Source organism: Artemia franciscana, unplaced genomic scaffold (assembly GCF_032884065.1).
Source record: "Artemia franciscana unplaced genomic scaffold, ASM3288406v1 Scaffold_898, whole genome shotgun sequence".
In the NCBI taxonomy this organism is placed as follows: Eukaryota; Metazoa; Arthropoda; class Branchiopoda; order Anostraca; family Artemiidae; genus Artemia; species Artemia franciscana.
Genome location: NW_027068936.1, coordinates 345,783 through 372,738, shown reverse-complemented (window position 1 = coordinate 372,738; position 26,956 = coordinate 345,783). Strand labels below are relative to the sequence as shown.

At 34.8% G+C, this 26,956-nt stretch overlaps 2 protein-coding genes across 5 annotated transcripts in view; one reads left to right on the top strand and one right to left on the bottom strand.

The window, feature by feature from the left end:
- Nucleotides 1–1,822, bottom strand: part of LOC136043739 (nuclear receptor subfamily 2 group C member 1-A-like) — a gene marked incomplete at its 3' end in the record, with an annotated part of 72,737 nt that extends 70,915 nt beyond the window's left edge. The window contains 1 exon segment of the mRNA XM_065728661.1: nucleotides 1,701–1,822.
- Nucleotides 1,823–6,637: 4,815 nt separating this feature from the next.
- On the top strand, nucleotides 6,638–26,956 carry LOC136043740 (uncharacterized). 4 transcript variants are annotated; one of them, XR_010621698.1, is made up of 3 exons: nucleotides 6,638–7,083; nucleotides 14,447–15,461; nucleotides 26,271–26,956. XR_010621698.1 is itself a non-coding variant. In XM_065728662.1 (2 exons), exon 1 carries the CDS (start codon nucleotides 17,232–17,234, stop codon nucleotides 18,234–18,236), a length of 1,005 nt encoding a protein of 334 aa, XP_065584734.1. In that variant the 5' UTR covers nucleotides 17,173–17,231; the 3' UTR covers nucleotides 18,237–19,106; nucleotides 26,271–26,956. The 4 variants fall into 4 exon arrangements, 1 of the variants encoding a protein (XP_065584734.1); XR_010621700.1 differs by lacking the exon at nucleotides 6,638–7,083 and adding an exon at nucleotides 7,201–7,283; XR_010621699.1 differs by lacking the exon at nucleotides 6,638–7,083 and adding an exon at nucleotides 10,374–10,453.

The window sequence follows — 26,956 nt, the reverse complement described above, 5'->3', positions numbered from 1 at the left end:
GACACAACTACAACGGGGACACCGGGGGAAACAGGGGGATATAAATGACGACCGGGACAAAAAAACTAAAAAGAAATAAAAACTAAAAACTAATAAAAAAAACTAAAAAATCTAAAAATCTAAATAAGCTAAAAAAGAAAAAAAAAGGAAAAAAATAAAGGAGAAAAACAAAACTAAAAAACGAATGTATATACAGACCGGGACACCGGGATACAAATGATGACCGGGACCCGGGACACAGGGAATATAAATGACGACCGGGACACAGGGACACAACTACAACGGGGACACCGGGGGAAACAGGGGGATAACCTGACAATCTATTTATATGCAAAGACAATGGGACAGCAAAGAATGTTGTATATTCGCAAGTTTTACGTAGTTAAAACCATATATATATATATATATCTATATTCACAGGTGGGACATAGGGACACAACTACAATGGCGCGTAACTATTATGGCGCGTAACGACTTACGCGCGCGGGGGGGCTTGGGGGGGGCGCGAAGCGCCCCCACCAACTAGGTGTTGGGGTGGCGCGAAGCGCCACCCCAACAGCTAGTATATATATATATATATATATATATATATATATATATATATATATATATATATATATATATATATATATATATATATATATATATATATATATATATATATATATATATATATATATCCATTTTATATATTTGCTTAGGCCTATTAGGGGGGGGGGGATTTCAAACTTACTACTATAGCCAAAATTGTATCTTGAATCCAGTTTTGGTCAATGTTGATATTACCTGAACAATTGTTTTGGGTCATGAAACTATTGTTAATAGATGTATTTTGACTTTTTGAACATCTTTTCTCTCTTGCAAAACTACTGCAAACTCACCATTATGGAGTTATTAATTGTTAATAATAATGTTATTAATTGAGTTATTATTCTTGTATTTACACATATAGAATTGCAATCATTTCCATTTTTGTAGATTGGATATTTGAAATTGCAAATCTGTAATAGTTTAGAAACAAATTTGGGCTATATATTTGCACATTAGGGGGGTGGGGGTAAAGCATAGCATATATTAAATATGTAAACTAACCATTGCTGTATATAATATATGCTATGCTTTACCCCCCCCCCCCCTAATGTGCAAATATATGATAACTCTACAATGAGTTTGCAGTAGTTTTGTAAGAGAGCAAAGATGTTCAAAAAGTCAAAATGCATCTATTAATAATAGTTTCATGACCCAAAACAGTTGTTCAGGTAATATCAACATTAACCCCAGTTTTTTGGCCCCCTGAAGTTTGTTTCTTAGCCACCTAAATAGTCCATTAATATAAACATTACTCTAATGTACACTAGTAAGGTTCTGATTTGTTCACTCTCTTCCTGGATAAATCATAAAAAAACAAGGAATTATTTACCATAAGAACTTTATTACTATAATGTTGTCTTTAGAGGAGCCTGTAGACAAGAATAGGCCATTACCTCTGACCTGTTGTAGCCTATATATAATCCCTTAAACTATAAAAAATACTGAGAATAGAAGAAGCCGAGTTTAATAGCAACTAACATTGAATACAACATCACGCCAAGAAGTACAATACCCTAGACTGATAATAGGCCTAGCCAAACTACAAGCCAATTATGCTGGCCTAAGTTTAACAATGTTAGTGGTCAACTATTAATCAAAAATATAATTACCAGTTCCTCCTGAAGCTGACTGCTTTTTACATGGATCAAAAGTTTTTGGGAAAAAATCAAGACATTTAAAAAAGTTTTTAGTTCTGTCTTCTTCATTATCCATACTAAAATAATTTAAATTTTTTCGCTCGAAGTCACAGCGTTGTCTCTCATATTAATTTAAAAAAAAAATTTCAATAAAATAAATTTTTCAAAGACAAGTAAAGATTTCCATTAAACCAAAAACCAGAAAATAATTGGAATCTAAAACGAACAGAAATTAAAATAAATAACCTAGCTAAACTCAAAACGAGCTGAAATTAATATGAGTAGGGCTCACAATAAACATCTATGCCCGAAGATAATTGGCACTTTACTGAAAAAATAATATGCATTGTCAGTTTAGCTTACACATGTTGATATTGAATCCTTAAAATCTTAGTAATATTTTATTTATTAAAGTTATAAAAGTGAAAACATTATAATGTTTTTCAGTATAGCGTAAATTCACTTCCATACCTATAGGTACAATTGTTAAAGTAATTACAGCAGTGGTATTCGTACTAAACTTATTACAATTAGCCATTGATATGATATCGTCGGTGTGTCGTTTTGATATCCTGTATATTCGTAAACTTCTTGAAATTTTCATCTTAATACTCTCAGCTTTATAAGTATTTGCAATAGAAGTAGTAGTTGGAGCAATATTAATAGTAGTAGACGAGTAGTAGAACTAGCAAATAAAGCAGTAATAGTAGTATTAGTAGTAGCTTGCACATAATATATCTTGGTCAATTGATATTCCCTTTTAAGACTTCTCTGAAAGTTTTCAACTTAATGCACAAATACAATTATTGAGATACGCTCTTGTGACAATCTAAATGCACATAGTGTCTTTTGTTAGTTTGACTTTGCTATCAATATTATCTCAGGTTTTACTTTATCAGGCTTAGCCTTAATATTACTAGTATCACTGTAGTAGTGGTGGTAGTAGGAGAAGTAGTTGCAGCGTTAATGTTGCGTTAGTTGTAGCAGTAACAGTAGTAACAACAATATTATTAGCAGGAGTAGCATGTACATCTTGCCTTTTCGTCAGTTGAACATGGCTTTGATGATACCCCGGAAGTTTTACCTTGACACGGTAAGCCATTCCAAAAACATTGTTGATGTATGCTTTTTTGACCCCCTTTTGACGCCCTTTTCATCTTAATACTTTAAGTCTTAAAACGCTGTAGCCATTGAAGTAGAAATTGTTTAGTAGCAGTAGTAGTAATAATAAAAGTAGCAGTGGTTTTGTTGTTAGTTGTGGCATGCATGTATTACTTTTTTGTCAATTGATCTTTCCCATTAAGTATTCTCTGAAAGTTCCAAGTTAATCCCTGAAATCCATTCTTGATAAATACCCTTTTGACAATATGCATGCAGTTAGTGCGTTTTGATTTAGTTCCAATTCCCTCTCAATAGTCTATCAAGTTTTCACCTGCATATGCATAGCCTCCATTGTACTAATATCAAACTAGTAGTGGTAGTACTAGTAGCAGTAGTAGCAGTATTAGTGCATTATAATTAATGGTAGTAACAGCAGTAGCCCCTGTATTAATAGCAGTACTAGTATATACATTTGCCATTTGATCAACTGAACATCCCACTCATGATGCCCCTGAAGTTTCTTCTTGGTACGAGAAGCCGTTCCAAAAATATTGCTGATTCTCCCATATCAGCAATCTGTATGCACATAACATATTTTTATTTAGTTCAGCTTACCCTTCAACGTTTCCTTAGATTTTTATTTCTTATCCTCCGCCCTAGTAGTACTTGCTACAGAAGTAGTAGTTTATATTATATATATATATATATATATATATATATATATATACAATTGATCATCTTCTTTATCATTTCCTAAAGTTCCAAATCAATATACTAAGTCATTCCTGAGTTACGCCCTGTTTACAACCCATATACACAAAACATGTTTTGGTTTAGTTAAACACTCTCCTCAACATTAAACAGTTCGTAGTAAAAAAAACTGTAGTAAGGAGCAAACCGGCTCAATAGTAACCAAAACTCTGAAAAAGGAATTTTGATTCTAATAGTTTCACCAAAAGAATTGTATTTAATGCTGATTTTAAATATAAAAGTTTCACGAAGTTTAGTCTTACCCATCAAAAGTTACAAGTCTGAGAAAATTTGAATTATTTTAGAAAATAGGGGGAAACACCCCCTAATAGTCAAAGAATCTGAACAAAAATAACACCATCAGATTCAGCGTGTCAGAAAACCCTTTTTTAGAAATATTAGACAGATCACGGATGCGTGTTTATTTGCTTTTTTTGTTTGTTTTTTCCCCCAGGGGTGATCATATCGACCCAGTGGTCCTAGAATGTCACGAGAGGGTTCATTCTAACTGAAATTTTAAAGTTCTAGTGCCCTTTTTAAGTGACCAAAAATTGGAGGGCACCTAGACCCTCTTCCAGGCTCATTGTTTCCCAAAATCACCAGATCAAAGTTTCGAGATTGCCATTTTGTTCAGCATAGTCGAAAAACTTAATAACTATGTCTTTGGGGACGACTCCATCCCCCACAGTCCTTGGAGGAGGGGCTGCAAGCTATAAACTTTGACTATTGTTTACATATAGTAATGGTTATTGGGAAGTATACAGACATTTTCAGGGGGACTTTTCCGCGGGGGGGGGTGGGGTGGGAGGATCTTTCTATGGAGGAATTCATCATGAGGGAAGAAAATTTCCCTGAAGGGGGCGCAGGATTTTCTAGCATTATTTAAACAAAAAAATGATGATTTTTTTCAACTGGAAGTAATGAGCAGCATTAAAACTTAAAAAGAACAGAAATTATTGCTTATATAAGAGTGTTCGTCTTCTCCTCAATACCTCGCTCTTTGCGCTAAAGTATTTTTGGTAATTTCAACTACATATATAACGGCCTTTGTGATTCAGGGGTCATTCTTAAAGAATTGGGACCAAATTCAAGCTTTAATGTAAAGAGCGAGGTATTGACGAGGGGGCGGACACCATTCTATATGTAACAAAAATATACAAGTATAGAAGTTCGCTACGTAAGTTAATTCGTATGTTACACTCTTTTCACCTTAATACTGTAGGCTTTACAAGTTATTGTAATTGAAGTAGTGGTTTGATTAGTTTAGTACAGAGGCGCCATTTGGAGGGGGGTCAGGGGTTGGCAAATGCCCACCCCAGATTTTCCCGGGGGCCCAAGCTTCCACCACAAAGGTCCCTTTGCCGGCCATAATAATCCATTATGTCCAACATAATCCATTCTGTCCAATTGATTTGAAATTACTGCACGCCTATTAACCAAAGAGCGTAATTACCTGACGACTCTTGGGGTAATTACGCTATTTGCTATCAATTATTGTAAACTTTGAAAGTAGGTAAGATACATAATAAAATTCTCGATTTCTGTCAAATGCCCATTTCCTAGATGATTACGTGACACGAAGTGAGTCGGGGGGGGGGGGCAAGATTGAGCTTATGCCCACCCCAAGATTTGGTCCAAATGGCTTCTCTGGTTTAGTAGCAGCAGTGGCAAAAGGGAAAGAAGCAGTTGTATTAGTGTTGTATAACTACTAGTATTACTGCTAGTATAACTTGTCCCCATACGGCTTGTAAGCCGTATTCAAAAGTTCTTTCCGAGGTTTTGAAAGTTCCGATTGTAGGTCATTACTGATGCTCTTTCATGTGCCTTGTAGGCTACCAATACAAGTCATGATACTATCTTTATGCCTGAGATTCAGAAGAGAAACAAAAATAGGGCCCGAAGCGGGGCGAGAGTTCGAGCGGGTAGGGCGCTTAGTCTTGCTTCTAATTCTGTTCATAGCCATGAATTTAATATCCTTCGAGTTGTCTGTTCAGTATTTTCACTATCTTTATTAGGAATTCTGTGAATCAGCAGATTATGTCGGTATAATTACATTTTTCAAATCGGCATTTTCTTGTTTGAGAATTATTCAAGCCAGAAAGACTGGAAGTTTCTTGTATAGGGTTTATTGCTATGGCAGTTCCAACGGTGTAAATTTTTGTTTCGATCCATAGCCAGTTTTTAGGGGGTTTCTGGCTATTTTCCAAAATTCCCATAAATTTGTTTTCAAAATAACAATTTACTGCTGGGACTAATCAAGATAATAGTTACCATTCTGAAATCAGCTACAAACTGCATTTCTTTTCTCTCTAGTCAGTTTTTTTTCAAACATGTTTGTTAATTTTGTTGACTATGGGCCAGGGTTCTTCCTTTACTAGGTTTTAGCTGCCGCTGCAACCATGACTTTTTATTTTGTCTATTATAACCAAGCGAAATCATAGGGCTATGTGAAGCCTATACACCTAAGCACAAATATTTCTAACATTTTTTTAACAGTATTTTCGATATTTGGAAAAAATTTCACGAATTATTAAATTATCTATTAAGTTTCTTTTACGACACGAATGATTGAACCTAAGTATCTCCTGTTTCTGCATGTGGCCTTACCCATTCCGCTACCACAAGATATGCGGATATGCTAAATATCCGCTACCGGATATTTAGATAGTGCATAAAATGGATGCAGAAGATTAGCAGGTGAACTCTGAGAAAAAAATAATAGATGTTAAACGGGAAAAGTTGTTTGGCTTTTTCTTAGCCAAAACCTAAAAGCAACATTCAAACCTGAAACTAACTGAAAATCATCCTGTATATTAGGATTGAGGAGAGGCGGAAGGCTATTCCTACTATGTATATATTACTTCAACAATTTGAGCCCGGTTTGACCCCCCCCCCACCCAAAAAAATAAATATAACTGGCTAATAAAAGGTTAAAAATACATGTGAACTGATTTTCGATGCAAATATGGCCAGTGGCTATTTTTTGTAATACAATACAAAAAGGATATTCTTCAACAAAAATGCTCCCTAAAAGGTATTTTCAAAATCTATCGAGGAAGGGCAAATGCCCTAAACCCTAATTGACACCACTAACTAAGATACAATGAAAGAAAAAATAAGCTTTATCAAGTCAAATCATCTTTGTCCCCTTAGGGGGCAAAGAACAAATCCTCAGCCATAGAAACTGAAAATTTAAAAATATGTTCCGAAAAAGACTGTCTAATAGGGACAAATCGTCACTTGAACTAATCTACTTGAATTTTCTAATATTAATCTAATTTTTACGATTCGAGTTCTACTTGAAAGCAATAATGTGTATAATTCCAAGTTTGCAGGTGGAAATATCCTTCAGTGGAAGTCTAACTGAGGCTTATATAATGAAATAATAAGAGGTTTATAATGAAATAATTGCCTTTATTTTGATTTTAGATCTTTTTCCCGAATGGTCGTTTACAAAATATGTCCGCGTATCTCGATTCAATGAGTGATGATGGTGGTGTTAAAGGTAGGTTTTATTTTATCTCTATTGCAGTCCTTGTCAAACTATTTTAATAATTTGCCAAGAGAACCGATTTCCTATTGGGTTTGTTCAATACAGACAACTAATCCTGGTTTATTTTCAGGGAAATCTCAATTCCTCGAATTGATCACTTTAAACACGTCATAGAAACTCATGTCTCTGAAGCTTGATTTTCTGCGATTAAGGTATACTTTCGAGAGTGTCTCACCACCCACCAAAAACCAGGAATTAAAAATCACCAGAATTAAAAAAAAATAAAGGAATAATTTTCCCTGGAAGGGTATTGCCCTGGGATGAATAATGGACAAAGTTTTTATGAAGGGATTCCCCCAATCCAAGGCTAAGAAAAAACATAATTCAAAAGTCTTTTCATTGATTTTAAATAAGAATTAAGAAAATACACACTATAAGATTGCACACTATATTACACACTAACACACGTAGAAAATACTACGCAGAAAATGCGTAGGCTAAAGTGTCGGATAGTTGCAGAAAATCCCATTTTCAATCCCACTTTCAAGGGGTATAATGAGAGAAAGGTAGAGATGGCTAGGGCACGTTTTGCAAATGAAGGATGATTGATTAACGAAGATTGTACTTCTCAGACAACCGTCTAGGGCTAAACGAAATTCAGGTCGTTTGTGTTTTGGGTGAGAGGATGTCATAAAAAAAATATTTAAAGGGAATGGAAACATCCTGGGAGGGCGTAAAGAGGGGTGCTTTGATTAGATTGGGATGGAGGAGGGGTGTGCGTAGCTTTTGGCATCAGACGGCTTTTTGCTGCGGTGAGTGGTTAGTAATAGTATTTTCACTAACTACCTACGACGTATAATTGTTGAGGTTCTATTCAAATCGTTATTTATTTTTTCGCAAGTTTACCGTAGCAGCCTATTATGCGCCCCCCACTAAAGGAAATCGTGGATCCGCCCCTGGTTGGTGTCATCCCCCGAATATAAAATCTTATATACGTGCCTTGGGGAATTGTTTTGATTAAATGTGTCTTTTATTTTAAAAATACACTCAGGATATTGCCTATTAAGTTTAATAGTGAAACGACCTTTAATTGTTTTCCGTTTTTTCTTTAGTTTAATTGTTTTCCTGAATAAAACGTTAGTTAACAGTAATACGAGTAAAAGCTATAACATACCTATACAAGTAATAGTTATTACTCGTAAGTAATATCTTTTTATTTATTTTTAACTGAGAACGATTGTTTTATGTTGATCCTCATATATGCTTACTCATACACACCGAGTATTATGAGCTGCCATCTGTGTGCTTCCTAAGTAATTTTATGCATTCTCTACATCCTTGGTAAGGAGGGAAAAAGTTTGGCACAGGGCTAGAATACAACCTTGTTGGGACTATAGACTAATGAAATTTCGGGGCTTAATAAGACCATCTGCTCTAAATCACTCCCACAATCGTGTGTGTTTGTTGCTAAATACTTTATCGAAATATCCAGTAAGCCTAAAAGAAAACCTAAATTGAAGTCGCTTAGCTTTGAAATTGGGCCTTAAATAAGGGACCTGTTTTTTTTTTTTTATTTAGTTTTCAGATCTTTATTTTTTTTTGTAGCAAAAACACATAACAGAAACAGCATGTTTCTTCCCCCTCTTGGTTCTTTATCCCCCCTCTTTTTACTGTATCCTCCCTCGTTTATCCTGGTTGCTGTAATCCCTTCATTCTTTTTCCCCGAAAAAACAGCCTCGATGCTGAGTAGCAGTTAAGTGCATCACTTGACTGAGGCAGCATATTTTCCTTTGGTGCCTCCTAAAATGTACAAATAGTATTTGTTATATTTTCAAACATTTCGTGGTACCGAACTGTAAGTAAGGAGCAACCCGGCTCAATAGTAACCGAATCTCTAATAAACGAAATTTTGACACCAATCAAACGTCCAAGAATGGGATTTTTATGCTGATTTCAAATATAACAGTTTCATCAACTTTAGTCTAGCTTATTAAAAGTTACAAGCCTGAGAAAATTTTCCTTATTTTTGGAAAAGGAGGGAAACCTCCCTAAAGTCAAAGAATCTTAATAAAAATCATACCATCAGATTTAAGATATCAGAGAACCCTACTGTAGGTGTTTCAAGCTCCTATCTACAAAAATGTGGAATTTTGTATTTTTGCCAGAAGGAAGATCACGGATGTGTGTTTATTTGTTTTGTTTTTTTCCCAGGGGTAATCTTATCAACCCAGTGGTCCTATTATATCACAAAAGGACTCATTTGACCGCCAATTAAAAGTTACAGTGCCCTTTTTTAAGTCATCAAGAAAATTGGAAGGCAACTAGGCCCCCTCCCTCGCTCATTTTCTTCCAAAGTGCCCTGATCAAAAATTTGAGATGGTCATTTTGTTCAGCATAGTCGAAAAATCAAATAACCATGTTTTGAGGATAAATTAATCCCCCAAAGTCCCTGGCGAAGGGCTGCAAGTTATGAACTTATACCATTGTTTACATATAGTATTGGTAATTGCGTAGTATACAGACGTTTTCTGGGGTACTTTTCCGGTGGGGGGTCGGGGGAGGAGTTAGGCTGGAGGATCTTTCCATGGAAGAATTCTTCATCGGAGAAGGGAATTTTCCATGAAGGGGCACCGGATTTCCCAGTATTATTTAAAAAACGATCAGAAATTAAATTAAAAAAGAAGTTTTTTCAACTTAAAGTAATTAGCAATATTAAAACTTAAAACGAATAGAAATTATTACGTATATGAGGGGGTTCTCCCCCTTGTCACTACTTCGCTCTTTGCACTAAAGTTTTCAGAGCTTTTGTGATTCAAAGGTCATCGTCACTACTTCGCTCTTTGCACTAAAGTTTTTCAGAGCTTTTGTGATTCAGAGGTCATTTTTATAGAATTGGAACAAAATTCAAACTTGAGCGTACAGAGTTGACGTACAGTGTTGACGATAGGGCAAACCCCCTCATATACGTAATAATTTCTATTCGTTTTAAATTTTACTATTGCTTCTTACTTTTAGATGAAAAATCGTGTTTCTTCATTTAATTAAAGGCAAAGGAACCTAGCGAAACACATATTAGTTGCATAATTAAATATGCTAACAGAAGTTGCTAACCTGGATTGGGTATTTTTCGGGAAATAGGTCATTTATGGGAAATTTGAATAATAAATTTATGGGGTATCAAAAATATTAATGATATTATAATATTATTTGACTTTGTGATGGAAATTATGTCCCATTGTTTTGACTAATTAAAAACTGAGGATTTTAAAACTAGGATAAATGGGAAAAAAATGTATTGGCATTGATTCAGTAAAGTTTTAATAGTGATACATTCAACATATCTAAAAAACTGCAAACATAAAAAATGGAAAACTGTATAGCAGTAAGTGGTTTATGCTAAGTTAAGAGGGTAAATGTATAACATACATTTTAAGGAAATCATCTGGTTTTGGCAAAACCTAAACATTTCAAAACATTCTTCGATGATCTATATTATTGAAAAAATGGTTAAGACCCTTAGGGGTGTAGGCCCCTAGATCAAACCCTATACTAGCCGGTAGGGCTATTACGCCCGTAATTGACTCATGCGATTCAAAACCTTTCTCTTGTATTTATTTATCTGCTATGACAGTTTTGAAAGGATTCTGCATTGATATGAGGAGGAGGGGTGGCTCCTCCCCAACACTTCACCCATTACGCTGAAGTATCTGGTGCTTTAAAAAACCTTCTTATTCCAATTTAATGGTTGTGCCTCGGCAGTTGTTCTTAATGAATTTGGACAGAAAGTAAAACCTTAGCGTAAAGACCGACGGGTTAAGGAAGAGGTATATGCGGATAATACGGAATAATTCCTATTCGTTTTAAACTTTAATGTAGCTTCTTACTTTCAGTTGAAAATCAACCTATTTTGTTTTATTTAATTTCTGTTCGTTTTTTTAAACCATGTATAGGCCTAACTAAGATATGATTTGGCCTAACTAACCATAACCATGTATAGGCCTAACTAAGATATGATAAAAAGTGTCAAGAATTTGCACTTGTAGAAAATAGCGACTTACGCTAAAGTTTTTGCTGTTTTAAAAAGTAGATTTGAGAGAAAAAGTCAAACTTTAGCGCAAAGAGCAAGGCATTAAGGAAGAATTTCATATACAAAGTAACTTTTCTTCGTTTTAGGTTTTAATGTCGCTCCTTGCTTTCAGTTAAAAAAAATTGTTTTTCTTATTTAATTAAAGTAAAAGCTAAGTACCAGCACTTATATCTATTGAATAAAAACAAGTCTTTCCAGCTGAAAGTAAGGAGCGACATTAAAACTTAAAACGAACAGAAATTATTCTGTATATGAAATGGGTTGTCTCCTCCTCAACGCCCCGCTCTGTGCGCTATATTTTGATTCTTTCTCACAACTCTACTTGTTAAAACAGTAAAAAAAAACTACCGTAAAGAGTTGGGTATTGAGGAGGGGACAGCCCCTTTCATATACGGAATAATTTCTGTTCGTGTTAAGTTTTAATATTGCTCCTTACTCTAGGTTAAAAAACTTGTTTATTTATTATATTTCTGAACTTTTTCGAATTAATGCAGGTTTTTAAACTGGCTCACCGTATATGAATAATAAAAACAGAATTTGCATATTAATTTTAAGTAACAATAATCTTGTAATAACCTAAGTTTGATTTGTGTTCCAGTTGTTTAAGAATGACTCCTGAATCAAAAGCACTGTTTAATTAAAATAATGACCTCTTTTAACAGTTAAAAAAGAAACTTTAGTATAAGAGCGAGCTATTGAATAAAAGCAATCCCCCTCATATATGTAATATTTTCTGTTCATTGTGTTGCAAGAGCAACACTTTTTTTTTTTTCCTATGCCGCCGATGTTGGCTTATTCCTGGAAACTGGTAAGGGTCTAACCTGTGCGGATTTTAATGAAAGTGTGGACCTCAGGCTGGATTCATGAATATGGCATTACGTTTTGGAAAGCTCCGCAGAACTCTTGCCTGGGGCCAAAAAGGACGGTTTTTGCTTGTCCACGAGCCAGAGCTTATGGTGTAAGAAGTGAAGTGGAGTTTTGTAGCTTATGTCAGAGAGGAGTATCTGAAGTTGTGGAGCCAAGCTTTCGTTTCATCAAAGTGTGTTTCTGCTTTCGAGTGGAAAGCTCTGTACTAGCAGGAAAGCAGGCAGGCACCACTTTCAAATTGAAGATGGACTAAAATCTATAAGTGTTAAATATATGCGGCAGTTACCCGGCCCCACAGCCAATATATCTTCTTTGAGTGATAAATAGAAAATTTTACAGAAGCAAAAAAGCGGCATTTTCCCACGGGTCCGAAAGTGCTGCCATGATTTTCGCTGGGTTTATCGTTCGTTTTCTCGGACTTGGGATTGAGATAGAGAAATGTTATCAGATGTACATCTAAAACTTTAAAAGTTCTGTCATTGCTAAAGAAATTGGAGCTTATCCTTTGCTCCTTTCTAAGTGGTGACGTTAAAATTTGGCCTACGGCAAAAAAATCAACTTTTGAACTAAGACAGATGGAATCTTTTTTTCGACGGCAATTGATAGCTCTTGATGAGCTGATCAAAGTATATAGAATCAATTTTTTGATACAAAAATTCCTTCATGAGATATACTAGTACGAAAGTTTCAAGGGGTTGACAACTTCAGTAATAGGGTACACACTGAAACCAAAAATAAGCCAATACCAATTAGCAGACATGTAGGGGACTTGTAAGGAAAGGTCAGCTGTTAGCTCATAATAATCTTCGGCAGTGAGGGGTTTGCAAATGTTGCTATTTGGTGTACCTATTATCTGTTTCTAATGTATTTGATGATAAGACCGAGTTGGTTAAAGTGGTAAGACACGTAGGGGACTTGTAAGTAATAATCGTTTGTTAGGCTACAATCATCTTTAGTGAAGAGCGGTTTTAACTTTTGCCAGTTGGTGTAGCCTAACCATACTCACTGTAACCTAGAATTAAGTGTTAATTGTTTTAGAACTAAAACAACGAGGTAGCTGCGTAATAATTAATAGTGTCATCTATGGTATTTTGATCCTGAAAAGTTACGAATAGCTTTATTATACCAACTAGAATATAATATATTGTTCCAAGTCTTGATCCGTCACGATGTCTACGAATGAAAAGGATAAAGTTCAACTGGCTGCAAAGTCAATTTAGTCCCTTCTTTCGATATTCTTTTGCTATTATTGTTTTTTCAACGCTGAGGAATAGCCTTTGATCATGTGATTACTGATCACGTTCTTCTTTGAACATAACGTTTTAAAAGCTTTGATAAACTGACAACTGCAGCGTTTAACCGATAGCAAAAAAACAAAACGAAAGTGTTGCTCTCGCAACACTTTATTCGGCTAAGCAAAGGTTGCCGCAATAGCCAACGTTGCTCAGGCAATGTAAGTCTAGTTTTAAGTTCATATTGCTTCTTACTTTCAGTTGAAAAAGCTTGTTTTTTATTTAATCGCTGATCGTTTTTTAAGTAATGTCGGGAAATCAAGCCCCCCCTCCATGGAAAATTCCCTTCCCCAACGAGAAATTTCTCCATGGAAAGATTTTCGCACGTAGCTTAAATTAGCGATATTTGCGGAATTAATTTTGTAAGGCATAGTAATAAAACAGCCACAGAGATCAAAACTATTTTTATGAAAATGAAAGTGACAAGTTGAGCAAATCTCAAATGACTGAGATAAATGAAAGAAAATATCTTTAAAAGATATACGTAATAATTTATGTTCATTTTAAGTTTTAATGCTATTCCTTACTTTCAGTTGGAAAAATAATTTCTTTTTTCTTATTTAATAACATCTACAAGCTAAGGATTTGCAATATAAACTATGATAAACTATTAAAAATAATAGTTATGAAGCTGCTTAAGATAAAATTAAATGCTAAGATTGGCCAGAAAACAACACAAACAAATTATTGCTTATATCGGCCATTATTTAGCAAAATTCAAACTTTAGCGTAAAGAGTGAGGTATTGACGAGGGGGTGAGCTTCCTCATATACGTAATATGAGGATGTTCGCCCCTTCGTCAATACCTCTCTCTTTACGCTAAAGTTCAGATTATGTTCCAATTCTTTAAGAACGACCCCTGAACCACAAAAGTCGTTTAGTTAGAATAATCACCTGTTTTGAAATTACAAAAAAAAAACTTTAGCGTAAAGAGATAGGTATTGACGAGGGGACGAACACTCTCATATACGTAATAATTTCTGTTCGTTTTAAGTTTTAATGTTAATCCTTGCTTTCCTCAATGGAAAGATTATCCCACGTAAGCAAATCCCCCAGACCCCAACCAGAAAAAATCCATGCAGGTATTTTATCATTTGGTATAATTTGATGGAATTTTTATTCATTATAGGTGAATTAGACCTTAGTTCGAAGCAAAATATTTCAAAACTGCAAGTCAAGGCTGCCAAGAAGCTTCGGGAGCATTCAACAAATCGCTACGCTGTTAACCCAGTTAACCCAGCTGATGCTACTTTTACCAAAATTGATGTCGCTACTTCCACCTGTTGCTGAAGAAATATTTATCAGAAAATAACAAAAAAAGGAATAAGAGAAAATCAAAAACAGAAATCACAAATGTCAGAAAAAAGGAATAAGAGAAACACACACAAAAATATCACAACTATCATATCAATTATTAAAGAACATCTATAAACACTGAACAAATTTTTAACCCAAATAATTAACCCAAATAACCCACAAAATTAACCCAAATAAGCATACACAGCTGATGCTACTTTTACCAAGATTGATGTCGCTACCTCCACCTATTGTTGAAGAAATATTTCTCAGAAAATAATAAAAAAGGAATAAGAGAAAATCAAAAACAGAAATCACAACTGTCAGAAAAAAGGAATAAGAGAAACACACAAAAAAAATATCACAACTATCATATCAATTAGTAAAGAACATCTATAAACACTGAACAAATTTTACATGCATACAACTTTCAAACATCACTGTATAAGAAGGGGATACCATGGATGAAAACTGATGTTGCAATTGTGTTTCGAAATACGCTTTGATAAAGGAATTACTGAGTCAGCTTTTTTTAAAGTTACGGATCAATGCTGAATTTCGGGTCCATGGGGGTATGCGAAGTAAAACATTTTGAACTTAGTTTGAAACAAAAATTGCAAAACTGCAAGACCGAGCTGCCGAGAAGCTGCGAGAGAATTCAACAAATCGCTATACTGTTAACCCAGATAGGGATACACAGGTGATGATGCTTTTGCCAAGACTAAGGCTGCTACGTTCAGCTATTGTTGAAGACATATTTTTCTCTGGTCTCACTGGAAGTGTAAGAATTTGGAATGTCATCCTCATTGTTCTACGAATGGATACTTTGAAAACAACGGCCGCAGCAGGTAAATGTTGAATTTTATCTTTTATAGGTCTTCAAGGGTGTCCTTGGGGGATAGTTTGAATAGCTAATTCTACTGGAAAAACTAGACACTGGCATGAACCAAAAAATTCTTAGAATGTAAATAAGCATGCGTCTTTTTGAAATCAAGGGTTATGTCTTTGCATTTTAGCGCTAAGTAAACTAAAATGGGGCTTTCTTCCTTCTGAGATGGAAGGCTGAAAACTTCCGCCGAAGGGTTGAAGCAAGAATTGAAGCGTTTACGTTTATTTTCATCCGCCACCATTTCTAAGGATTCCAAACCAAAAACTTGGTCACATCACTGTCTTTTGCACTGCAATCGTGCTAGTATTTTAATTTTTAGGATTGACGTGGCAACGTGGGCCATTGGGTCAACTCCCCACCATAACCCGGCCCATTTTTCCTTCTGTGACTTTTTGCCAGAATTTTGCTTCCTGTTTGAATCAGAAGCATGTAAGAAGTTTTAATCTGCATGACTTTAGATCCAAAGTGGGCTTTTTATCTCTCTGAGGGTCCCCCTAACTTACCGCTAATGTTGAGTAAAAAACTAGACATTAGCTTTCTTTGAATCGAATTCATACACGAATTTTTTACCACTTTGTCTCTTCACAATCATGATTTGAATAAAGATAGACAAGTTGCAACTGGTTCGAACCAGGATCGTATAATTATTTTTAGTCTCAACGATTGTAAGACCAAAATGGGGCCATCCCCCCACTGTAACACACAACCCATCCCTCAATTAGTTTTTAGTTGAAAGGTTTGTATTCGGCACCTTGTTTAAACCAGAACCATATAAGAATCTTAGAACAGTTATGATGGGAGGAAATCGACACCTCTATTTATAATAAGCAGACAGTACTTGACAAAAAAGTTTAAAGAAAACTGCGAATATTTTCTTTAATAATAAAACTTATTTATTATTAAATATTATATAAAGATAATTACATTTAGACCAAATAAATAGACTAGATAAGAAAAACAACAAAAGAAATAGAACAAAAATATGAAATTATACGAGTATGCTATGTCTAAAGAAATTACGTTCTTTCCTTCCCTTACTGTTACTAGTTCTTAAAGGCATGAATTTCACCCATTGTAGTCAAATTCAGGCCTTTTAGGCCCGTTAAGGTAGCCTAAGACTCTTTAAAGACTAAATCAGGAGCTATATTTACATGGTGTATTGTGATTATCAGGAGGCCTTATCTTATCTTAATGCCATATTCATGAATCCAGCCTGAGGTCCACACTTTCATTAAAATCCGCACAGGTTAGACCCTTACCAGTTTCCAGGAATAAGCCAACATCTAGCATTCATTCAATGCAGTCGCATTTACCAGTTTTCAAGGTTACAACATATAAACTAATCGGATTATCTTTTCACATTGTTCATGATCTGAGCTAGCTACTGCCTTGAATTAAATGTGTTGTTACGAAGTAACTTGCAATTACTGAAATAAGTTTTGCAAATTGGGACTGAAATTTTTTGGAGGATTATTTATTGTGGAATTGGCAAATTGTGGGCCCTCTTTGGAAAGTGCACTGCTCACTGATACGAAGGAAAGTCTTTTAGGCCGACTTTATACAGGTTGGATTTGAATCCACTTGGATGCAATAGGGAGGCTCGGCCCTCACATAAAGATAAGTCTTTTTGCTCTGTTTATCGATTTCTAAAAATAAGATACTGTTAAAGATACAGCGTTTCAAGCAGTTTGATGTTGCGCTAGCTAAATTCTAGCTAAATTTATAAACTATGGCCTGTGAGAAAATAGGAAAGGATTTGCAAATAGGAAAGGATTCGTACGGAAAGCCCACTTATCTGTTCTTTTGTTACGGTAGTCATGATGAATTTAGGCTAATAGAAGCGAATCTTCAAGAATATAACCCTAAAACGATAGATTCATCCACACCTGCTGTCAAAAAAGCAATTGTGGAACTTGATAATACCCCCGAAGTTTATAAAACTCTTTCTAAGACTTTTTTAGCCCTGAAAGCAAGTGATAAATTAGGGTCTAACTCAGTTTCTTCAAGTATTGCCCCAATTTATGACAAATTAGTTGCAACTGAAGCCCAACTAGAGAAGACCAGAAGTGATCTGCTGGATAATATAACAAAGAAAGTGACTGAAAAGTTTAAAGACCCAAGGTCACTGAAAGAGGCTACTGAACTGATAGTCAGCCAGGTTTTTGACTCAGTAACACTCGAGTTTAGTCCAAAGTTTGGAAAAATTGAGCAGACTCTAAGTAGTCTGAGAAATCAAATTGAAAATTTGGAGGAGAGGATTAGTAGAATAGAAAAAAAGCTTGATGATTATGATCAGGAATCCTTACTCGATAGTCTTGTTTTTCATAGGGTAAAACAGTTACCTGGTGAGGACACTCGTGCGACAATATCTCGCATTATAAATAGCAAAATGTCTGTGACAGACGTCTCTTCTTCTGATTTGATTAATGTATACCGTCTGCGATTGAATAATCCGACTACACAGCATGAAGAAAGGTCTATTAGAGTTGCTCCGATCGTTGTTAAATTTTCTCGCAAAGATGTGGCCCGTAGAGTGTTTAAAGCAAAAGCTAAACTTGCTTCAACTGGTGTTTTTGTATCGGAGTCTCTAACTAAACGTCGCCGGGACATTTTGAACGCAACGAAAGACAAGTATGGTCAACGAAATGTTTGGTCAGATCAGGGTCAAATTTTGGCAAAGCCTAGTATAGGGTCAACAGTCATGAAAATCCGTTCTATCACCGACTGTATTTAGTTACTTAGTTTCATATGTTATGATTAGTGTTTTTTTACATTTGTTTATTTTGTTGTAAGGTTTTTGTTTATATTTTCTTCTTTTCTTTTTTTCCGTTTTATATGTATTTTTTCTTTCTTGCTTTTTTTCCATTTAGAGAGATTTGTTTTGGTAGGAGATTTCATTTACTCTCGCTGGTTAATATTTTCTTGATGCGTATCCTTTCCTAAGTCAGTCTTTTTTACAGTTTCTATTTATTTCCTTTCATTTATTTATTTTATTTTTTTTTTTTTCATGCTCATGGTTCATCCCGATAGTACCTTCTGTGCTATAAATTATTTATGTATCTATAATCCTTTGACAGGTTTTTCTTTCGTAATAGATTTAGGTAAAGATTTCTTTTTTGTTCATCTGGTGATTTAAATGGACTCCAAGTAAAACCTGCTTTTGTCAATATTTTAAGTCGTGAGAGACGCCTTTGCGAGCTTGAAAATAATCCTTTTGATCTAATTAGTATTGTGAATAATTCTGTGGGTCAGGTTAACCAAAACCTGACTAATATAAACCCTGTTTGTAATAGTAAATATGTTTCGGAATTGGGGGGAGAGGAGGTTACCAATGGAAATTATTCTCTGACTGCACTTCAACTTAACATTCAGGGTCTTTCCTCGTCAATAGATAATTTAAGACAAATATTTTCGGATGGACAGCCTGATGTTGTTGGTTTGTGCGAGACATTTTTGGATTATCGCAATGAAATGCTATTGGATATCCATGGCTACAAAATGGAACATATAAACCGCTGCAAGATGGCTAAAGGAGGTCTTGCCATGTATATATCTAGTAATTTGCATTATTGCTTACGGGATGACTTATCAAGGAATTTTGAAGGTATCTTTGAGTCACAATTTATAGAAATTAAAGTTAATGGTATTGATCTAATCATAGGCAATATTTATCGTTTTCCTAGTGGCGCGGTTTCGTTGTTTCTTCGGAATCTTGAGGAAATACTTGACATAATATTGAAACGTCCGTGTCAGTTAATCATAATGGGTGACTTTAATATAAATTTGATGGATTCAAATTCTTCGGCTTCAGTTGATTTTCTTTCAACCATGCTTGCCGCACGAACTCTACCAACTACATCCATCCCCACACGAGTAACTAATGTTACAGCTTCTTTGATTGACAATATCTTCTCTACGCTTTGCTTGAAGAAAAACTCAATTTTAGTTACTGATATCTCCGATCATTTTCCCATATATTCTCGGTTCAGTTTTAATCGGGGAAGGAATAACCGGGCTCAAGTGTTTGATTCCTATTCTATTAGGTTTGGTGAGAATGAGTTATCTCTTTTTGGTTCTAAATTAGCGAAAAATTCGTGGAGCTTATTTGATAATGACAAGGATTTTTCTGGTTTATTTGAGTCGTTTTATGGAACCATAAAAGAGGCTATTCTTAGCCTTTGCAAAGTACCACCTTCTAATCGCAGGTCTAAAAGGATTATTCCTCTAAACCCATGGATGACATCCGGACTTCTCAAAAGCTGGAGAAGGAAAAATAATCTCTGGAGGTATTATAAATGCGCTACACTTTCAACGAGTGCTATTCGTCTTTGTCAATTCAAGATCTACCGGAATATATATAATTCCTTGTGTAGGAAAGCCAAATCTCTCTATTATCTAAATAATTTTGCTGCGTGTAATAAGGATATTCGTAAAACTTGGAAGGTAATAAATTCTGTGCTTAAACCTGGTTCTCAATATAGCTCTTTACCTATGAGTCTGGTCATTGGTGATGAGATTGTAGAGGGTGAGCTTAATGTCCAAGAAGCATTTACTTCATTTTTCGCTAGTATTGGTAATAATATCGCTTCCACAGCTACTTTTTCTCGGTCTAAGTCGGACTATAGATCTTACCTCGGGCCGTCTTGTGTTAAGTCTATGTTTCTAGAGCCAGTAACAGAAATTGAAATTACTAAAATTGTTAATGGCTTGAAAGACTCATCTTCATCTGGGCCAGATTCTATTCCTGCTAAGGTAGTTAAATCTATTCTTCCTTCAATAGTTGTGCCTCTTACAAAACTTGTTAATCTTTCATTTAAATATGGGGTTTTTCCAGATCCTCTCAAGCGTGCTCGGATTATTGTTCTGTATAAAGGTGGACCAAGAAATGATCCAGCAAATTATCGACCAATTTCAATTTTATCAGGCTTTAGTAAAATCTTTGAAAAGGCTATGCTTTCTCGTCTGCTTAAATTTCTAAAATCTAAAGAGTTTCTTCATGATTTTCAATTTGGTTTCCGAATGAAGCACTCCACTGAGCATGCCTGTATGACCCTTTTTAATTTTATACATTCTGAATTGGATTCGGGATTAATTCCGGCTGCTCTATTCCTGGATATTCGTAAGGCATTCGATTCCTTAACCCATGAAATTCTTCTATCGAAGATGTCTCATTTTGGCATTAGGGGTAATGTATTTTCTTGGTTTCAATCTTATTTGAATGATAGGTTAATTTCTGTCAATCCACAATTTAATTTCTGTCAATCACAAGTGAATTTTGGCGTCCCTCAGGGATCAGTTTTAGGGCCAGTGCTATTTTTGATTTATATAAATGATTTTTTTTACGCAGTAAAAAAGCAGAAACCTATTCATTGCTGTAGACTCTGTCATCCTAAACCTTCCCTTGCCCATAGTCGCAGCTATAGTTCGCCATCTTCTGATGTCCTTGTTTGTTTTGCTGATGATAGCACACTCGGGACTTCGGGGAAATGTGAATCCGAGCTTCGATTAAACTTGGAATACTTGTTTGAGATAGTAATTTCATGGCTTGATGCTAATTTTCTTACCCTAAATTATTCAAAATCAAATTTTTTGATATTTTTGCATGTTTCTCAGATTTATCCCAAGTTATCAGAAATTCATCAGCCAAATGGGATAATTCACAGATCTAAAGATCGATATGTTCGTTTTTTGGTCATTCTTGTTGATGAAAACTTGTCTTTCAAGCGTCACATTGATTTGATTAAAATGAAGATATGCAGGAGTCTCGGTATTTTAAGGAAACTCAAACATATTTTCCCTGGATCAATTTTGGAAATCCTTTTTCACTCCTTGATCCGATCTTACGTTTCCTACTGTCCAATAGTATGAATGTCAACCTTTCCTTCACCGTTAAAACCACTTTCTAAGGTTTATAATAAAGCTAGAAACCTCATTAAGGAAACTAACCGTTCAAGAGTTATCCCATTGCTTGATCTCGAGTCACTGTATATTCTTTCGTGTGCATATTTTACTTTTTCTCAGCTTCAAGGTGACCTCCCCCGTCCCCTAAGTGTTCAGCCATCTTTCATCTCTGATCAGAATAATTATAATCTTCGCAATACCGAAAATCATTTTCAAGTTCCTTTTACTCCTTGTGTAAGGTCAGACTTCAATCCTTTAATTGCGAGTTATATTGTATGGAATAAGTTGCCCGAATCAGCTTGAAGGTGCCACTCATTCGGTTTGTTCAAAAAAATTATTAAAAATTCATTTGCTTCTTAGAAATTATTTTATCTCTTTTTATATGTGTATATGCGTGTATGTATGCATATATATTTCCTTATTATTTCATTGGAGTCTATTTTTATCTACAGATCTACATAATTAATTTAGTCTGTTCAATCTATTAGTCAATTTAGTTTTGTTTTCTATAGTTTTTCATTTTATTTATATTTTCCTCTCTTCTCCTTTTTGCTCTTCTCTCTTTGAGTAAGTGATTTTTTTTTCCTTTTTGCTCTTCTCTCTTTGAGTAAGTGATTATTTTTTTTTTCTGAGTAAGTGGCTCGTTCATTTTCCCCTTTTTTACAGGCCAAAGAGCCTTTGGGGAAATAGTAAAATGTAATATTGTATGTGTGTTTTCGTGATGAATAAATCTTATCTTATCTTATAAGCAGACAGTACCTGGCAAAGGTTTAAAGAAAACTGCGAATATTATCTTTAATATTAAAACTTATTTATTATTAAAGATAAAATAAAGATAAATTATATTTAGACCAAGTAAATAGACTACGTAAAAAAAACAAGCAAAAGAAATAGAACAGAAATATGCAAATGTGTGAGTATTTGCTATGTCTACAGAAATTACGTTCTTTCCTTCCCTTACTGTAAAGGTTACGCTTGGTTTAAAGAATTAATATTAATTTAAAAAATAAATTTCAGACCCCCCCCTCAAAAAAAAATATCCCTCCGCTGAAATGTCTACTCTGGAAAATTCTTTCGATATGTAAAATTAAGAAGACAAAGGGAAATTAAGAAAAATAAAAATTGTGAAGAAAAGACAAGGACTCTGGAATACTCCACCTATAATTGAGCATATATTCGGGATTTTGTGCATATATTTTAAATATATAATGTGGAATTTTGTAGTTTTGCCAGAAGAAAGACAACGGATCCGTGTTCATTTGTTGTTGTTTTTTCCCAGGGGTGATCGTATCGACCCAGTGGTCCTAGAATGTAATGAGTGGGCTGATTCGAACAGAAATGAAAAGCTCTAGCGCTCTTTTTAAGTGACCAAAAAGTAGGAGGGCAACGAGGTCTCCTCTCACGCTCTTTTTCCCCAAAGTCACCGGATCAAAATTTAAAGATGGCTATTTTGTTCAACATAGTTAAAGATTTCGTAACTGTGTCTTTGACAACGACTTAATCCCCCAAAGTTCCTAGGGGGAAGGGATGCAAGTTTTGAACTTTGGCAGTTGTATACATATAATGTTTGTTATTGGGAAGTATATAGACATTTTCAGGGGGATTTTTTTCTGGTGGGGTGGGGGTCAGGGGGAGAGGGTTACGCGAGAGTATCTTCCATGGAATAATTTTTCATGGGGGGAAAGAGTTTCCATAAAGGGGCTGCTGGATTTTCCAGTATTATTTTAAAAAATCAGAAATTAAATTAGAAAAACAAGTTTATTTCAAATGAAATTAAGGAGCAGCATTAAAACTTAAAACGAACATAAATTATTATGTATATGAGGGGGTTTTCCCCCTTGACAATATCTGACTCTTCATGCTATAGTATTCTTAGTAATTTCAAAAGAGCTATTTATTCTAATTAAACAGCTTTTCGGATTCAGGGTGTATTCTTGAAGAATTGGAACAAAATTCGAACTTTAGCGTAAAGAGCGAGCTATTGACGAGAAAATAAACCCTTAATATTAGGTATATGAGGGATTTTATTCCTCTTGTTAGTACCTCACTATTTACGCTAAAGTTAGAATCAAGAAGTTTGTGTTAACGAACTGTAGTAAGGAGCTCAATATCTCAATAGTAGCCGAAACTCTAAAAAACGGAATTTTCTAAAAGTTTCATCACATGACCTTTGCTCATCCGAAAGCTTGTTTATGCTATACTACTGTCGTCTACAGCAGCTCATTACTGACAATCAAAGAGTTCGTGGTAACGAACTGTAGGAAGGAGCGACCCGGCTCAATAGTAAACAAAACTCTAAAAAACGGAATTTTGATACCAACAGTTACATCAAAAGAATCGCATTTTAATGCTGATTTTAAATATATAAGTTTCATCAAGTAGTCTTACTCATCAAAAGTTACGAGCCTGAGAAAATTTGCTTTATTTTAGAAAACAGGGAGAAACACTTCCTAAAAGTCATAGAACCTAAACGAAAATCCCACCATCAGATTGAGTGCATCAGAGAACTTTACAAAGAATTCAACAAAAGTTTCAAGCACCTATCTACAAAAATGTGCAATTCAGTATTTTTTGCCACAAGATAGACCACGGATTCGTGTTTTTTTCCCCTGGGGTGATCGTATCAACCCAGTGGTCCTAGAATTCAAGAGAGGGCTCATTCTAACGGATATTAAAAGTTCTAGTGTCCTTTTTATTTAACCTAAAAACTATAGGGCACCTAGGCCCCCTCCCACGCTCATTGTTTCCCAAATTTACCGGATCAAAATTCTGAGATAGCCATTTTATTCAGCATAGTCGAAAAACCTAGTAATTATATCTTTGGGGACGACTTCCCCCACAGTCCCCGTGGTAGGAGCTACAAATTACAAACTTTTACCAGTGTTTACATATTGTAATGGTTGTTCGGAAGTGTAAAGACGCTTCCAGGGGGATTTTTTGGTAAGGGAGAGTGGTTAAGGGTAAGGGGTTATGCAGGGATAACTTTTCATAGAAGCATTTTTCATGGTGGAAGAAAATTTCAATGGAGGGAGCACAGTATTTTTAGTATTTTTTTAAAGAACAATGAAAAAATAAATATGAAAAAGTTTTTTCCAACTGAAAGTAAGGAGCAGCATTAAAACTTAAAACAAACAGAAATTATTATGCATATGAAGGGTTCACCTCCTCCTAATACCTCGCTCTTTACGTTAAAGTATTTTTAGTAGTTTCAACTATTTATTCTACGACCTTTGTGATTCAGGGGTAATTCTTAAGGAATTGGGACAAATTTAAGCTTTAGTATAAAGAGTGAGGTACTGACGAGTGGGTGAACCCCCTCATATATGTAATAAAACTATACAAATATAGATGCTCGTTACGTAAGTTAATTCGTAAGTTATGTATATTTTTTACTAATAAAAATTTTCGTAAAAAATTAAAAGCTGCCTTTTTAAATATATAAAAAATTTAAAGGTAGCTAGGCCCTCTCCCCTGCTCCTTTTTCTCAAAATCGTCCGATCAAAACTTTGAGAAAGCCAAATAGCGAAAAATATACAAATTTTTCTTTTAAATATTCATGGGCAGAGAGCCAAAATCAGAACATGTATTAAATAAAAAAACGATTTAAACAATAATTTGTTTATGTTATTTTTTGTCCAATCTCAACATTTGTGTGATAATAAACCAAAGACATTGTATGCTTTCGGCTTGTGGTTGTTGTATATACATATAAAAAAATGTTTTTCCAACTGAAAGTAAGGAACAACACTAAAACTCAAAACGAACAGAAATTATTACATACATGAGGAGGTTGCCCCCTTCTCAGTACCTTACTCTTTACGCTAATGTTTGATTCCAATTACTTAGGAATGACTCCCAACAGACAAGGATCGTTTAATTAGAATAATATGCTTTTTACACATTCACAAACATTTTAATGTAAAGAGCGAGGTACTGAAGAGGGGCAACTCCCTCATATACGTAGTAAAAACCAAAAGAAAAATCTGAGCAAATTGCGGCTCAAATAGTTCGTGGTAATGGTAGTAACAGTTCTAGTATTATTAAAAAAAGCAATGAGAAAAAAATCACCTGGAAGTAATGAGTAGCATTAAAATTTAAATTTATTATACAAAATTTTTAATATATGTCTCAATTTCTTTTTTCCGTTTCAATTTCACGCGCGGAGTGGTTAAGAGCAATTGTCCAGGGTAAATATTCACCGGGACTGAATTGTTTAGAGTATATTTCAAAGGTGAGGTAGTTTCTCTGTGGATATGGGGTCATATTTCCAGGAATTATCTAAAAAAATATGAGAAATTAAATTAAAAAACTAGTTTTTTCTACTGACTGTAAGGAGCGACTTAAAAAGTTAAAACAAACAGAAATTATTCCGTATATGAAAGGGACTGTATCTTCCTAAACGGCTAGATCTTTACGCTAAAGTTTGATTCTTTCTCAAAGCTCCATTTTTATAACAATAATAAATATTAGCGTAAAGAACGAAGCGTTGAGGAGGGGACAGTCCCCTTCATATTCGGAATAATTTCTGTTCGTTTAAAGTTTTAATGTCACTTACTTTCAGTAGAAACATTTTTTTTTCTAATTTAATACAGAATAAAATCAAACAGTTTCCGAGAACGAATTTTTGGCAAGTGTACAAATTGTAGGTTGATTTTTCAAGCTATGACTTAAAACTAAAGAAAAAAACGATGATTATGCCAATGCATAATTTAGATATTTTAGAGGTCATAGACATCTGAGCATTCTTGGTTGAATGGGACGGGAGAGAGAGAGAGAGAGAGAAAGAAAAAGAGAGAGAGAAATATATGCAGAAATTCACTTATATTATTACCATACCGGGATGTTAACATGATATTTCATTTTTCAGGATTGTCCTCTAGTGCTTCGTCGGCTACACTTCCACCTGTAAAAGTTGATCGATACTGTGAAGATCCTGTGTCAACGAACACAATGTAAAATCTGCAGCATGAAAGGAATATTTAATGCAGAAGGAACTTGGCGGATTAAAATACAAGATTTTTAAAACCATTTAAAAAAATTGCTAGTGTCTAGTTTTTCCAGTAGAATCAGCCATTTAAACTATCCCCCAAGAATGCCCTAGAAGACATATAAGAGATAAAATCAAATATTTACCAGCAGTGGCCATTGTTTCCAAAGTATCCATCCGTAAAACAATGGGAATGACATTCCAAATTTGAACACTTCCAGTAAGACTAGAGAAAAATATCTCTTCAACGATGGCTGAACGCAGCGACCTCAGTCTTGGCAAAAGTAGCATCACCTGGGTATGCCTATCTGGGTTAACAGCGTAGAGATTTATTGAATGCTCTCGTAGCTCCTTAGCAGCTTGGTCTAGCAGTTTTGAAATTTTTGCTTCAAACCAAGGTCAAAATGTTAACTTCATTTACACCCATGGACCCAAATTTCAGTATTAATCCGTAACTGTAAAAAAAAGCCGACCCTGTAATAACTCTATCAAAAAGGATTTCGAAACACAATCCTAACATCAGTTTTCATCCGTGGTATCTCCTTCTTATACGGTGATGTTTTAAA

Excerpts from the sequence above, each read along its gene's own strand:
- LOC136043740 (XM_065728662.1), top strand. The coding sequence starts at position 17,232 with ATGGCCTGTGAGAAAATAGGAAAGGATTTGCAAATAGGAAAGGATTCG.